General features: G+C 38.6%; 1 protein-coding gene across 2 annotated transcripts in view; it reads right to left on the bottom strand.

The window, feature by feature from the left end:
• il17rd (interleukin 17 receptor D) overlaps positions 1–16,104 on the bottom strand; it is a 44,101-nt gene that overhangs the window by 5,451 nt on the left and 22,546 nt on the right. For both annotated transcript variants that reach the window (XM_020922095.2, XM_055159650.1), the window contains exons 3-13: positions 11,929–12,051; positions 9,749–9,867; positions 6,828–6,948; positions 6,491–6,535; positions 5,936–6,087; positions 4,993–5,058; positions 4,674–4,728; positions 3,918–4,028; positions 3,140–3,324; positions 1,416–1,531; positions 565–861 (exon numbers count right to left, since the gene is read on the bottom strand). In XM_020922095.2, the coding sequence (XP_020777754.2) occupies positions 565–861; positions 1,416–1,531; positions 3,140–3,324; positions 3,918–4,028; positions 4,674–4,728; positions 4,993–5,058; positions 5,936–6,087; positions 6,491–6,535; positions 6,828–6,948; positions 9,749–9,867; positions 11,929–12,051 (1,390 nt within the window). The remainder of the gene's footprint in view (positions 1–564; positions 862–1,415; positions 1,532–3,139; positions 3,325–3,917; positions 4,029–4,673; positions 4,729–4,992; positions 5,059–5,935; positions 6,088–6,490; positions 6,536–6,827; positions 6,949–9,748; positions 9,868–11,928; positions 12,052–16,104) is intronic.

Genomic DNA, 16,104 nt, shown 5'->3' with positions numbered 1-16,104 from the left:
AAACTCATAAATATAGTGTTTATGAATTGCTAAGTTTGTTATGTTGTTTTGATGCACTTACAGCCCTGTCATAAAGCATTGTAAAACTTTTTCTAAATACATTCAAAGGTCCTGTATCACATAAAAATTTACCCTTGTGAGCTGTAAGTTGTGTTATAATGCCGTTACCTAATTAAAAACATACCTGGAATTGTGATTTGTTTCATTCACATTGTTTGAGTAAGCCTTTATTATTAGTCTGTCTACATCTCCAAAGCCTTTTGATGTCTTGTAGTGGTATTTTTCAAGGTAATAGCTACCTTTTACCTTTAGTTCAGTAGAGATTGGCAATTCCAGGGCTGAAATCATGATTCTAGTGAAGGTGCATGGAGTTTAAAAACAGAATGGAGCACTACGTTTTGAGAGAAGAATAAATATGGAGGTTTGTGTGTTAAGCACGTGGGAATGAAACAAAACACAACTCCAGGTGTGCTTGTGATGAAGAAACATTATACCATAGATCGGAAAACAGTGTCATATGGGCCCTTTAAATTAAACGGTGTCTTAGCTGTACACATAACTCACCTTGGAGCGAGGCTGAGCGCTGTGGGGATGTCGTTCTCGGTGGAATAATCAAAATAAACGGCCATGAAGCGGCTCAGCTCCTTCTCGCTCTGTTTGGCCAATCGCAGCTGCTCCGAGATCATCGCCACGGTAACCAGGAACAAGTCACCCCCGCCGCCGCCGCCGATCGGTCCGCTGTCCTTGGAGGCTGGACGTTCACCGCTGCCGTTTGGCCTGTTGTCTTTGGGGGCGGGGCTACTGTTGCCGCGGCGTCCGACGGGGGTCTTTCCACGACGACTCTTCCTCTCAACAAAATACCTGGCACAACATTTGGAAATACATGAACCAATTTGACAAAAATAGCTAAACAGATGACATTACTTCCCTATTGTACATTATAAAGTATTGGTGCCACTCTGGAGCCTCCAGAACCAACAAACTGAAACGTAAAAATGCTGTCACCTGCTGTAGGTTTTCAAATGCAATAAAGACTGCCATAATCCTTAGTTTTTAATCATTTACCTAAGATTTTGTAGCTCAAAACATTAACCTTACTTATACAAGGAAAACTGTAAAGAATGTAATTTGAGATGTATTTACATTGCAACATTTTAATTAAAAAGTTGGAAAAACTGGTCCAAAATCATTCCAGGCATCTTAAATATTCACTTTGATAAGTTTATGAGAGCTTTTCTCTATTTTCAGTAGCCACGATGGCAAGACTAACAACAACTAGCATGCAAACGAGGACTTTCTGAGAGCTGCTTTTAAAATATATCTGTACTGTGGCAAGGCAGATTTTACTCAAATACATGGGGGAAAAATTGGGTATAGGCCCTTTGAATTAGATCCAGTTTAATTCCGAGTCTTACCGAAGTCCTTTGGAGCAGATTGTGATGATGAAATCTGCTTCGTCCAACTGTCGACTCAACCACGACATCTGTCCCTCTTTGCACATGTCCAAATGCTCCCACAGGTCCAACACCACCTGAACACAACACGAGGCGTTTAGGGACACAAGGATAAAGCTTTGTATGTGCAAGTGTTCCACAAACTCAACTCCACCTGCACAGAATATAAGTTATGATTGATATGTGTAGGCCTCTGAATAGAGGTCTACACATCAGTCTGGGATGGAACCAGTGATCAGGGTGTTCAAGCAAAGACTTTCCACTAAAATAGTCTGAAGTACTTCTGACGGCATCGCCATGTTTGTTTTAGATATAGTATCGTATATATACGTTAAATCCTCCAGCTAAGGCAGTCCTGACCAAGCCTAGCAACAAGATCATGTGCTGCCCAATGCTCCTGAAAGGATGGGTGAAATGCAGAGAAGAATTTCCCTACAAGGATAATAAAAAAAACATTACAGCTTTACTACATTAACTACTACTGGTAGTTAATGGTGCTAATTTTTCTCGCGGAGGGTCTGCCAACTGCTTGTCTCCATGGAGATGTTATCTGTTTGGCTGGAATGTTCAGTGGTATGGCATTAACTTTGTCTATCTCCATGGAGATAAGCAGCACGTCACAGGGCTAAATTCAAAATGACTATGTCCAAAACAGATTGTAACAGAATACTTTAAAGCTTTCTCAAGAGGGTGTCAAGGCAAATTTACAATTTAGTGTGCTTCCACTGGTACAAATGGTATAAATGGAAAAATAAATAAACTAGAAAAGCACTCAGAGAGCGCAGACCTCCGCCAAGGACTACAGTCCCCCTCATATTAATTGTGTTTTCCATAAATATTTGTCTCTTATCTTTCAATTTGGAATATGAAAGAGGATCCCATTGTCCATCCCTGAGTCAAATTTCATGGGGTTTGGTCAATAATTAACCGAGATATTGAGAAACAAAATTTTTGGCCCCATTTACCACAATGTTAACTAAAATTTCAAAGTGATCCAGAATCCAGGATTTCTTCCGGATCACCCCCAAAATGAAATCAGTTCTTCCTTTTCACATTTCCAACAAATCCTGAAAATTTCATCAAAATCAGTCCATAACTTTTTGAGTTATGTTGCTAACAGACAAACAAACAAACAAACAAACAAACAAACAAACAGACAAACGCCGGCAAAAACATAACCTCCTTGGTGGAGGTAATAAATACAACGCAGATTGTTATTTATATATAACCTGTATTGTGCATGTAGGACCTGGGTTGTGGGTGGGTTTAAGTTTTGAGGGTGGGATTAGTGAGATGGGGGTATAAAAAAAAAAAAAAAACATGTCTATTAACTACTAAACACATGCTTTTCTTTAAAATTTTCTTTAACATTACCTTTTATTTTATACAATCATAAACGATAAACCTTTATGCCTCTGTTAACATTATTATTAGTTTGTACAACCATAAATGAAAAACAAAAAATCCTTACATTTTTTTCCAATCTCATTGTGGTTTATGTTGCACGATCATAAACGATAAACTATTGTTATTACATTATTATTAGATTATAATAGAATACTGCAGAACGTTCTAGGCCAAGCAACAGTATCTCCATGGAGATGGGCATGTGACATACCTCCTACCAAAAAAGTTACACATTGCACATTTAAATGAATATTCCTTGTTGATTTTCAGCTTTGTACCTCACATCCGCAGAAGTCTTGGAGGAAGTAAGCAAAGGCTTGCACCACGCTGTTGTGTTTGGGGCAGTCCCTGTTTGAATAGCACAGGAACACTTTGGGGCGGGGCCAAGGGCGCTCCGAGATCAACGCCGCACTCTGATTGGACGATTCACTGCTCTCCTCGTCCAGGTGACTATAGATGTTCTCTGTAGGGAAGATACAAGGGGATCATTTAGAGACATGTTATGCACAGTTAAGGATTTTTTTTTATTATTTTTCATTTTACAAGTAATTATTGTGTATAGAAAACAAATAAAAGTTACTCCTTCTCAACACACACAGCAAAGGATGCCAGCAGAGGGGTTATAATGTTGTTTCCTCATCACAAACATACTTGGAATTGTGTTTTGTTTCATTCACACATGTTTAACACACAAACCCTGCATATTTAGGCTTAGTTCCTCTCTCCAACTGAAAACCCTCTGTTCCACTTTGTGATGTCATATGGCAATACAGGAAGAGCTCCACGGTGTTTTTACACTCCTTGCACCTTCAGTAGAAACATTTGGACAATTTCAGCCTTGGAATTGCCAATCTCTGCTGAACTAAACTTAAAAAGTAGCTGTTAACTTGAAAACTACCACTATATGACATCACAAGGTGGTAAAGACCATTTTGATCTACATGTGAATGAAAGAAAATACAATTCTGGGTATGCTTTTGAGGAGGCAACATCATTCTAACATGGCTTAAAATCCACAACAGGCAATTTTGCATAATATAGAGATTAGTCTGAGACCTTGCTGTTTCTTGCGGCACATGACGGTGAAGAGGGTGGCAAAGGCTGAGAGGATCACCAGAGGGACTGTGATGGCCATGGCTCTGATCGGACCGGCCCACGGAGAATGGACTGAAACACAACACACACACGTCAACATTATCACAGATATCACCGCAGTGTTTTTCAAACTGTGGTATGTGTGATTAAACTGGGCTCTGGTTGTACACAGAACACATAAATATTTAGTTAACTTACTTATTGGACACATTTTACTAAGAAAGTATATTACTGATAAAAAAATTTAATATTTTACATTTAGATTTATGTAATACTGTAGCAGTGTTTGTAAAAAAATTTGAAAAAAGTCTTTTGGCATGTGTTTTAGATAGGGAGGCACAGATACTGTTATCTGATACGGACTTCCTGGTTGGACATAAACTGGTCATAGTCAGCCCTGAAAGTCTCATAAAGCTTGAACCTTCTTGTTCTTTCATTCTTTCATTACTTGAGGGATAAATAACAGCTACATAACACGTTTGGATCAGTTTGTCTTATTTTATTTTTGGGTTAGGGCTATTTTTTTTTTAGTCTCTTCACTGGAGTCAGTTTATATATCGGTATTGACAAATACTTAAAGCTATAGAATCGAAATCAGTATCAGTAAAATCAGTAAAAGCTGGTTTGGGGCATATTTATTTATTTTAGTGTTTGTCAAATAGATTAGACTTAATGTCTAAAATGGTCTAGTCTCATAAGTACTACATTTACAGTTACCTTGACTGACGTGGAACTGTGTCTGCCTCCTGGTCGCATTGCTGTTGTCTCTGAGCTGAAAAAAATAAAACCAGAAACAATAATTAACTGCATATTATTTTAAACCCAGGTCAGTTTGTAGAGTGTCGCATATTTTATATAATTGTGATAATTGCCCTCAAAGCTAACTGGCAAAATACCACCAGATTGTGCAGAAAAAAATATGCATAATTTCTACCCTCAAAACAACAACAAAGTACACTTCTTTAATAGTAGTTTTAACTGCTTAAAATTCTAATAAATAAATAATAATTAATATCAATAGCACATTAAGCTGTACCTCGATGCTGTAGGTTCCTGGAGTGACGTCATAGAGGGTGCACGTGGTTCTGGGCTGGTTCAGATCCTGACAACAACATTTATTTACGTGATTCAGTGAGGTTTGTGACGTAAAGGTGCACTGCGTAACTTTTCTGGTTGATGGCCTGCAACCTGCTTGCCTCTACAGAAATGTTACTGCTTTGCCTGGAATATTCCACAATATGGCTTTAAACTATCTATTTCCATGGGGATAAACAGGTCATGCCAATTTCCATTCTCACAGTAAGAATGCATGTTTTTCAAGGTGCATTTTGCAACAATAAAAACATCTGTAATTGAATTAATACACAGCAAAAACTGGAGGGTTAAAATTTTAGGGTAAAATATTTCAGAGTTGTTTTTAACACCAACAGTGTTATTTTAACTATTTGAAAATGAAATGGGGGTTTGAGTTGGGGTTATTTGCCAGAGTTGATGTGGTTGAGGTTAATTCAACTTCCACTAGTGATAATTTGGCTCCTCCCATTCACCACTTTTGAGAGAAGACCAGTTTGAACCAGTTTTATACATAATTTCATCTTAAATGAACTAAAATAAAGTAAAAAATAAAATAAAACACCTCTGTGTGTTGTTTAGCTAAATCAGGATAACTGTACAAAGTGTTATCCGTTTACTCTCAAAACGTTAATATAACTCTGGATTTCGGGGTTAAACTGGAACTTTGGTCCAGTGTTAATTAACATTTCCAAAAATGTTAAATTAACTCTAGAACAGATTGGACTCATATAAACTCTGAGAAAATGTTAACATTGATTCTGTGAGAGTTAATTTTAACACTCCACTTTTTGCTGTGTACAAGGTGGTTAATATTGCGGAACATTATAGGCAAAGCAATAACATCTCCATGGAGACAAGCAGAAAAGCTTTAAAAAGTAATGATGAAACAGCCATAACGCTCTTACGGGTTTGCAGCGCTGCGTCTTGAAGGGTCCGTCCTGTCTGAGTTTGTAGTAAAGGTAGTACACGCTGAGGTGAAAGGTCGAGGGGGCAGGGTCAAAGGTCACATGGAGGTTAGAGCCAAACTGAGACACGTTTAAAGACTTGGGCTTCCAAACTGAGGAGAGAAAAATATAGAGAGTTATAATATTGTTACCTGGAGGTCTTTTCTGTTTGAGTAATCCCTATCATTCTGTCTACATTTCCAAAGCTCAAAATGCTCTGTTCCACCTTGTGATGTCATGAAGCAGTAGTTTTCACTTTAACAGCTCCTTTTACTATTAGTTCAGTAGAGATTAGCAATTCAAGGGCTGAAATCATCCTCAATGATTCTAGTGACGGTAGACGGAGTTTAAAAATCCAGTGGAGCACTTCCTGTACTGCCACAAGACCTCACAAAGTGGAACAGAGTTTTCAGTTCGAGAATCAGTATGTTAAACATGTGTGAATGAAACAAAACAAATCTCCAACATTATAATATAGATCAGAAAACAGTGGTAATATGGGCCCTTTAAACTCACAAGGTTTACACACGAGGCTCTCAGCTCCCAGCAGCACCTCACAGGCTGAAAATACAAGACAATACTGCTTTAATATCAAGTAATACAAAGGACAATAGAAATTTCCACAAGATTAACTGAAAGGCTGCACAATTTGGAAAAAAAAATATCAGATTTTTGCTAAATATAAACTATAGGGTCAGCAGTTTTTATGCAGAATACAGGAGATTTTGTTTTTAGAGGAAATTATGGTACTTCACGAACGATGATTTGCCAATTGCGATTTTGATTCGATTTCAATTCATCCTGCAGCTCGAATTCGCAGTCTAACATTTGCATATTTCTGGTTGAGACTCACAGTTGGTTCTTAGGAACGATGGAGGGAAGAAGCTCTCGTTCATGAGAGAGGGGAAAGGCACGACTCGGATCATGTAGTCTGTGTCGAAGGAGAGACCTGTGAACGGCTGACTGCTCAACTTCTGGAAAACAAACACAGAAAATATTACCCTTTGCGTATAAGTGCTCTCTGTGGCTGCCAATCTGTTTCTACACAACAAGGGTCAGGGTCTTGCTCAAAGGCACAACCATAGACTGTATAAAGACGTGGACTGTTAAAGGTTATAAGGGTGAATTTGGAGCCAGGTCCATAATAGAAATAGGAAATTATTTGCGGACAAAAAAGCAAATTTTAAACCCTAGGATCATGAGCAATCACATTATCAACTTATAACGAATCAACCAATGTGTTATTTATAAACCTTCAAACTCTGAAATTTTATGATTTAGTCGACCTTTATACTCTGAAAATCATGTTCAAAGTAAACGACAATCTCCTGTCAAAATCTTTACAGAACATGTTCAAAATTCGAAAGAGCCAATATGAGCTCAGAGGCACAGCCATGTTTATCAAAAAGAAAATTAGAACAAACATTGTGAAATTTTGTAAATCTGTTAAAGGGGTGGAGCTCTGGAACAACTGTACAGAAAACCTAAAATTGTGCACCAGTCTCTTTCATTTTATAAAGAAGTTGTTGTTGTTTGTTTTGTTGTTTAACCCTGGACAGATACATGAAATATGATACTTAGTTTGTGGACTGTTTTTGATTTGTTTGTGTCCTCTTGCTGTATTTATGAAGATGAACTGGTGTTAAGATGATGCTCTGACAAAGGAATAAAGAGTAGGCATAATAAGCTTAAGCTTTATTTATTTGTTTATTTATTTTTATTTATTATTATTTATTTATTATTATTTATTTTTATTTTATTTTTATTATTTATTTATTTATTATTATTTATTATTATTATTATTATTATTATTATTATTATTATGTTTCTTTCTTTTGGAATTGCCTGCTGTCTTGTTGTTGTTTTTGTGTTATGTTTATGTATGTTCCAACATTAATAAAAGTCAATAAAAAGAATTGAATAATAATAATAAGCTTAAGCTTCAGCCTACACCTTTTCAGTCTGTGTATGTTAAATATGACTGTCTGTGAATTAATGTCAAAATATACCTGTGATTGAAATAAATAATCAATCAATCAATGAAGAGCGGGTTAACACGAACATTTTAAAATCAAAATGACAAGACTCACAGCAGCACTTCAAAAGAGAGGATTTTACATATTTAAAGATGCAATGTGTAACTTTTATGGTGAAGGGGCCATCACCTGCAGGCCCCTATGGAGGCGCTTTTCATGTGCCTAGAATGTTCCACAGGAGGGCATTAAATGGAGGAGGGGATCATCTTTGAGCTAAGTAGGTAGGTGAAGCTGCCAGGTCAAATTATATATGATAGATCTGATTTGTGGAGAGAGACGGCTGATCACAGTATGTTTTCTAAAGTATTCTGGAGCATTAAAATAATAAAAATAATTATTTACATGATATATAGATATGTTTAATGCCATACTGTGGGACATAAAAAGTTCATATTACACTTTTAAATGAAAATGGTGCAATGGTGTCCTCTACTACTAGTATATTTGACGAGGCTCAATGAGTCCAGCTATAGACCCGTTTCTTGATTGATACTTTGCAGTGACATCTCGCTGGGGGTGTTTTACTTGCATCTCTATGGTGGAATGCTCAGCAGTTACTATGGTGAAACAATGCACACATAAGTAAACTGTCAAAAAAGTTTTAAGATCTCTTTAAAAAAAAAAAAAACTGATTTAAACAACACATTTGTGAAAGACTTGTTTAACAGCGTAAATCAGCTCACCTGCTGTAGTTTTAACTAAACCAGTTCTTTCTGGTCAGATTGTGTTAAGGGGCCTGGTCAAGCAGAAGTAAACAGCAAGGCCAAAAATTCAAGTTAATGCATCTGATATAAAAATGTATTCAACAGATACATATGTACTCTAGTTTATGAAACTGTTTACCTTTTTTCTGTACCATTTTTGGTTCTAAAGTTCCATACGTTTTAAACAGACCATGTATGAAACATGGAACAAAAATTATTTCCCAAATTTCAAAGATCTGCAAATCATGTCAATAAATGGATGTGTTTCATCATATCTTGTGTTATTCGATCCTTGAACTGTTGATGAAGGTGCATGATTTTTTTTTTTTTTAATGTATTTAAAATGATAAAAATTTGCTTGGAAGGACTGACATATTTTATAGAAATATTTACCTGTCATTTTGAAGTAATATTAAAGTATTCGGAAGAAAAAAGTTGACAAATTATGTAAAATCATGCACCTTCTACTTGTTTGCACAATTTTCCCTCCGTTACTTTTCCCTCTGTTACCATGACCTTTCTTAATAAAAAATCTCATTACTCAAAAACTAAGAGGTTTTTCAACCTAATCTTGTACCATATGGTAGAAAACTATATGAAGCAAATATTCAAACCAGTTTGTTAAGGATATGTAAGTGAGAACCAAGAGTTATCACTGTTTGTATTTATTGCCCAAAAAGTGCTGCATATTTCATTCCCTCCGTTACCGACATGAGTTTTAAAATTTTTTGTCAACAACTTGAAAGAATATCACAGGTTTAACTTTACCCTGTTGGAGTGTTAACTCTTTTCCTGCATTCTAATACTTTACTTATTTCAATAGTCCCTCTAGTTTCTGAATAAGAGACATTTGAATGTCAAAAAATCTGCCCCTGTTTCCCTCCGTTGCAACTTGACCGGACCCTAAGGTAAAGCTCAGATTAAAGTCTAACGAAGTCTCAGACAGAGCAGTGCATACAGTTAGCATCACACCCCCAGGGAATGTGGACGACATCAGTTGCAAAGTATCAATAATGACGGTAACTGAACCGTACCGTGGTCTTGTAGGTGTAGTTGAGTTGGCGTGGCTCTTTGAGGATCAGGTGTTGACACTGTTTTCTCTCTGGATTCTTGTCTTCCAGATAAACCCTGAACCCTTTCACATGTTCAATACCTGGAAAAAAAAAAAAGACATAAACACAATACATTTAATGACATTGACAAATATTAATGGATCACAGTAGCACTATAGTTAAAGATGCACTGTGTAACTTTTCTGGCAAACTGTTTGCCACCTTCTTGTCTATGCGTAGAGGTTATTGCTTTGCCCTAAAAGTTCCACTTCACGGCATTAGCAGGTAATATCACCAAGCCAAGTACAGATCCAATTTCTAGAGGGTAATATTTATTTTATTCTATTTGTAATAAGACACCTGTAATAGTAGTAGATAGGTCTAATGCCAAACTGTGGAACATTTTAGGCAAAGTGATAACATCTCCACAGAGACAAGGAGGTGGTCTTTACTCCTAGACTAAACCAAGAATAAACCAAGACTAAACAAAGACTAAATCAAGACAAAACCAGAACTAAACCAGTACTTTCTCCCTTGTCTTATCCATGTCCAGTTATTATATGGACTTATAACGTAGTGTAAGATTAAGGGCCAACTCTGCTCAAATCTGGGTTCAAAATTGGACTGAACCAGGCCTAAATCAGGTCTAAACCAGATATAAAGTAGTTCTAAACCCAGCCAGGAGTCTAGTTATAGTCCTGTTTAGTCTCTGTGCTTGGGCTCATCTTGCAGTGATTATATACAGTGAAGCGGTGGAGCAGGTTTTGGGTCCTGGGGCAGATTCCTCTGTGTGTTTTTCATGTTTACGACTCAAACAGGTTCAGTCTGGATCTGGACCACAGCCAGGATCTGGTCCAGGATCTGGTCCAGGACTTCTCTAAGGAGAAGTCTCTAAAAGGTCTGGTGTGGTGCCAGTTTAAGTGCTCCAGTGTGTATCATTGTGGAACTGCCATTTTGATTTGGTTAATTCATATTACACAGGCCTACAGATTTAATTGTCTGGAAAAAGTTATGTAGTTTTGTTTTGTTTTTCAATAAAAAAGCAACAATGAAAAAGACCCACGATTATTTTGGCCACAAAACTTATTTTCTTGTATGAATTATTCTCATAACCATACCATTCAAAAACAGGAAGTCACTGGACTTTTGCTTCTATTGCTATGTTGTTTTAGATCAATAATGCAATTTAGAATTAACAAATAAAATAGTGATCAACCCTTATGTATTTAAAGACCACCACTGGACTTCCTTGACAAAAAAGCCACAAAATAGATAGATAAATAATAAAAGCATCTTCATTGCACATAAGTCCTCAGTGTGAGCGGGCTTGCATCTCCACAAACCTGCCTCTTATTTGGCTTGGAGGAGCCTCCGCTCGTTTCCACAGAAATGTTGTTTCTTTAGCCATAATATTCCACAGTACAGGATAAAATATTTCTCCATGGAGAATGAATATCGTTTTAAATTTCCCTCCTTGGTGTTACTTTAATGAAGTATAAACTAAATGAAACCGTCCTAAATGAGGACAGTGATCCATCACAAACAGCTAAAGTTACAGAGACCGGGATTTCAAAGACCACTCCTGCTTTTGAAACAGGACACTGGATCTGTTTGTGCACAGGCTGGAAAACAGAACTAAACCAAGACTAAATCTGGACTAAATTAGGCCGGCAAGATTAATCACAATAGAATTAAAATCACCGTTTAAATGGACGAAACTGGCAAATCGCAAAGGCTGCAATTATTAAATACCACAATTTACTCTGCAGACAACAAAAAATCCTGTTTTATTCGGGGTAAAAACAGCTAAACCTGTAGTTTAGATCTGTACAAACATTTTCTGAAATACATTTGATTCATGTATTAATTAGTCAGTTCACAGGCTTATTTTAGTTTTTTTGTTGTTGACTCTTTTGGAGGTGTTTAAAATGTGAACTTTGTCTGAACAGAATCCTATTATTAAAACATAAATCGACATAAAACCACAATCACAATGCTCATCAGAAAAATCACAATTACACGTTTTCCAAAATTGTGCAGCCCTAATCTCGAAAGTCTAAATCTACTACTCCTCTATACTACTCTCTCTACTACTGCTCTACTGCTACTCATAAGTCTAAATCTAGAAAAAAAGTTATTTTTTTCTTTAAACTGTGTCTCACCGAGGGGGCTTGCATTCCAGTGGACGACGACTGCAGCCTGATCTTCACACGAGAGATGAGAGAAGGAGATGTCCATCACCTCATGAATCACATATTTACCCACCGGATACGACAGGGAACAGTCTGCAACATAACACACCATCAGTGACAAATAATACTTACAGTGGTAAACAGTCCTCGTGCGAGTGTGTTACAAAGAGTTACAGACAGGTGAGGTACATCTCCTAAAGTTATAAAAAGCAGTCCTTTATTTTATTTATGTATCTTTATTTATATGGAAAGAACCAAATGAGAGTACCGGACTCTTTTTCATGAGCGCCTGTTACAGTACAGTAAAAAAGTGTAGACATGCATGTCTATGGCAGAATGTTCAGCACAAATTACTACAGCCCAAAAAAAAAAAAAAATATATATATATATATATTATATATATATACACACACATATAATATATACACACACACACACACACACATGAAAAACTGTTGGCTCATTTAAAGAGATGCTTCAGAGTAATTTCAGTTTAGATCCTTTGCACCATGACCTCTACATCAATGTTTCCCAAACTTTTTTTTCTGGGGACCCACACGTTAAAAGTCAGAAAACTTTGTGAACCAAGTCAATAAATATATACATAAATCACAAAATAAAGGTGGATTTGACCATTACTGAACATTAATGAGGATATTTTATTGTTGACTGCGTGATTGTGTCTCTCTGAACAATTAGTATTGCTCAAGTTTTAAACAATGAAAAAAGAAGAAGTCTATTTGTACATTAAATGTAGCCCATTTCTTTTTCTTTTCAACATTCACGTCGTCACTGTAAATGAGAAAGTGTTCTCAACTGACTTACCTGGTAAAATATTGAATAAATAAAATAAAATTCAATTGAACCCGTAATATTGGAACAAAATATTCACTATCTCTCTCATGTGACAGAACTGTATATTGCAGACCTACATGACGTAGGTGACAAAGCGACCTGAAAGAAAATCTGATGCAAATCGATGAAAAAGTAAATGTGGGAACATGGGGTCTACTTTTTGAAAAAAAAAAAAAAACTCAGAATGAGGGAACGTAAGTCACGAGGGAACGTAAGTCTGAGGGAACATAAGTCACGAGGGAACGTAAGTCACGAGGGAACGTAAGTCTGACGAGGAGGGAACGTAAGTCACGAGGGAACGTAAGTCTGAGGGAACGTAAGTCACGAGGGAACGTAAGTCACGAGGGAACGTAAGTCACGAGGGAACGTAAGTCTGAGGGAACGTAAGTCACGAGGGAACGTAAGTCTGAGGGAACGTAAGTCTGAGGGAACGTAAGTCTGAGGGAACGTAAGTCTGAGGGAACGTAAGTCTGAGGGAACGTAAGTCTGAGGGAACGTAAGTCTGAGGGAACGTAAGTCACGAGGGAACGTAAGTCTGAGGGAACGTAAGTCAAACGTAAGTAGTAAGTCATGAGGGAACGTAAGTCGTAAGTCATGAGGGAACGTAAGTCTGAGGGAACGTAAGTCTGAGGGAACGTAAGTCTGAGGGAACGTAAGTCAACGTAAGTCTGAGGGAACGTAAGTCTGAGGGAACGTAAGTCATGAGGGAACGTAAGTCACGAGGGAACGTAAGTCATGAGGGAACGTAAGTCACGAGGGAACGTAAGTCACGAGGGAACGTAAGTCTGAGGGAACGTAAGTCACGAGGGAACGTAAGTCTGAGGGAACGTAAGTCACGAGGGAACGTAAGTCTGAGGGAACGTAAGTCACGAGGGAACGTAAGTCACGAGGGAACGTAAGTCACGAGGGAACGTAAGTCACGAGGGAACGTAAGTCTGAGGGAACGAACGTAAGTCTGAGGGAACGTAAGTCTGAGGGAACGTAAGTCACGAGGGAACGTAAGTCTGACGAAGGGAACGTAAAGTAAGTCACGAGGGAACGTAAGTCTGAGGGAACGTAAGTCACGAGGGAACGTAAGTCACGAGGGAACGTAAGTCACGAGGGAACGTAAGTCTGAGGGAACGTAAGTCACGAGGGAACGTAAGTCTGAGGGAACGTAAGTCGTAAGTCTGAGGGAACCTAAGTCATGAGGGAACGTAAGTCTGACGGGAACGTAAGTCTGAGGGAACGTAAGTCTGAGGGAACGTAAGTCTGAGGGAACGTAAGTCTGAGGGAACGTAAGTCTGAGGGAACGTAAGTCACGAAGGAACGTAAGTCACGAGGGAACGTAAGTCACGAGGGAACGTAAGTCTGAGGGAACGTAAGTCTGAGGGAACGTAAGTCACGAGGGAACGTAAGTCACGAGGGAACGTAAGTCACGAGGGAACGTAAGTCACGAGGGAACGTAAGTCACGAGGGAACGTAAGTCTGAGGGAACGTAAGTCACGAGGGAACGTAAGTCTGAGGGAACGTAAGTCTGAGGGAACGTAAGTCACGAGGGAACGTAAGTCACGAGGGAACGTAAGTCACGAGGGAACGTAAGTCACGAGGGAACGTAAGTCTGACGGAACGTAAGTCTGAGGGAACGTAAGTCTGAGGGAACGTAAGTCTGAGGGAACGTAAGTCTGAGGGAACGTAAGTCACGAGGGAACGTAAGTCACGAGGGAACGTAAGTCTGAGGGAACGTAAGTCACGAGGGAACGTAAGTCATGAGGGAACGTAAGTCTGAGGGAACGAAGTCTGAAACGTAAGTCTGAGGGAACGTAAGTCTGAGGGAACGTAAGTCTGAGGGAACGTCTGAGGGAATAAGTCTGAGGGAACGTAAGTCTGAGGGAACGTAAGTCTGATAAGAGTAAGTCTGAGGGAACGTAGGTCACGAGGGAACGTAAGTCACGAGGGAACGTAAGTCGAGGGAACGCAAGTCATGAAGGAACTTAAGTCATGAGGGAACGTAAGTCTGACGGAATGTAAGTCTGAGAGAACCTAAGTCATGAGGGAACGTAAGTCATGAGGGAACGTAAGTCATAAGTGAACGTAAGTCTGAGGGAACGTAAGCCACGAGGGAAAGTAAGTCACGAGGGAACATAAGTTTGAGGGAACGTAAGTCTGAAGGAACGTAAGTCTGAGGGAACGTAAGCCACGAGGGAACGTAAGTCACGAGGGAACATAAGTTTGAGGGAACGTAAGTCATGAAGGAACGTAAGTCATAAAGGAACGTAAGTCATGAGGGAACATAGGCACGTTCCCGCTTGTGACTGTAATGTTATTTGAGAGGGACTTGTCTAACAGCTGGAACTACAACAGGTGAGCTGATTTATACTAAGTCACTTCTTTCTGGCCAGATTGTGTTAAATAAAGCTCAGATTAAAGTCTAACAAAGCCTCAGACAGAGCAGTGTCTACAGTTAGCGCCACACCCCCCCCGGGAATGTTGATGACATCAGCTGCAAAGTATCAACATCAATAGGTTGTAGAATTTAGAAAGAAATTGGGACGGTTGCCAAAGCCATTAACAATTAAAAACAAAACATTAGAACATTTCTGGTAGAGGCTCCGTCAAATGTTTTTTCTCCGTGGAGATGTTATTGCTTTGTCTGGGATGTTTCACAGTATGGCATTAAACTTTTCTATCATCATGGAGACCAAACTGCACCAAGTTACAGGTCAGATCTGTGGAGAGGCAACCCTGCTCACAGTCAGAATGCTTGTTTTTCTCGGTATTTTAAAGCAATAAAACCGCCTGTAATTGAATAAATGTAAAGTAGAGCTGTTTAATGTCATATTGTGGAACATTCCAGACATCTCCATAGTAACAAGCAGGTGACGGACCCCCGACCAAAAAGTTACACGGTGCACCTTTAAATAATTTATGAATATTTCTTTGTATGAAATTTGTGTTTGATTTAATCTTGGATGTGGTTGACAGATTCACTTTCAGTTTTCCTGCACGGTTCACTGGTGCGCGACATCCTTCCTTCCCGTTCCCGCTGGTTTGACTTTGGACAATGCTTTTTCCCCTCCGCCGATTTCGCATTATTTAAAATTTCATCTTTTGTTTGAGCCGCTACCGAAAACACCAACAATATGTGAACAATAAGATCGAACTTTTTGGGGTTGAGAAAAGCCGGTGTTGAATGGAAACAATAAAGGATCGTGGTTTATTGGAGCGGAGGAACGGGGGCGGGGCTAAGACACATGTGAGTGGTTTGGGGGCGGGGCCAGGACACGAGTGAGCGCTCCTGTGCGTTTGTAA

This window comes from Boleophthalmus pectinirostris, unplaced genomic scaffold (assembly GCF_026225935.1).
Source record: "Boleophthalmus pectinirostris isolate CB_2022bp ecotype Guang Dong unplaced genomic scaffold, ASM2622593v1 HiC_scaffold_23, whole genome shotgun sequence".
In the NCBI taxonomy this organism is placed as follows: domain Eukaryota; kingdom Metazoa; phylum Chordata; class Actinopteri; order Gobiiformes; family Gobiidae; genus Boleophthalmus; species Boleophthalmus pectinirostris.
This window is presented reverse-complemented; position numbering and strand designations above follow the sequence as displayed.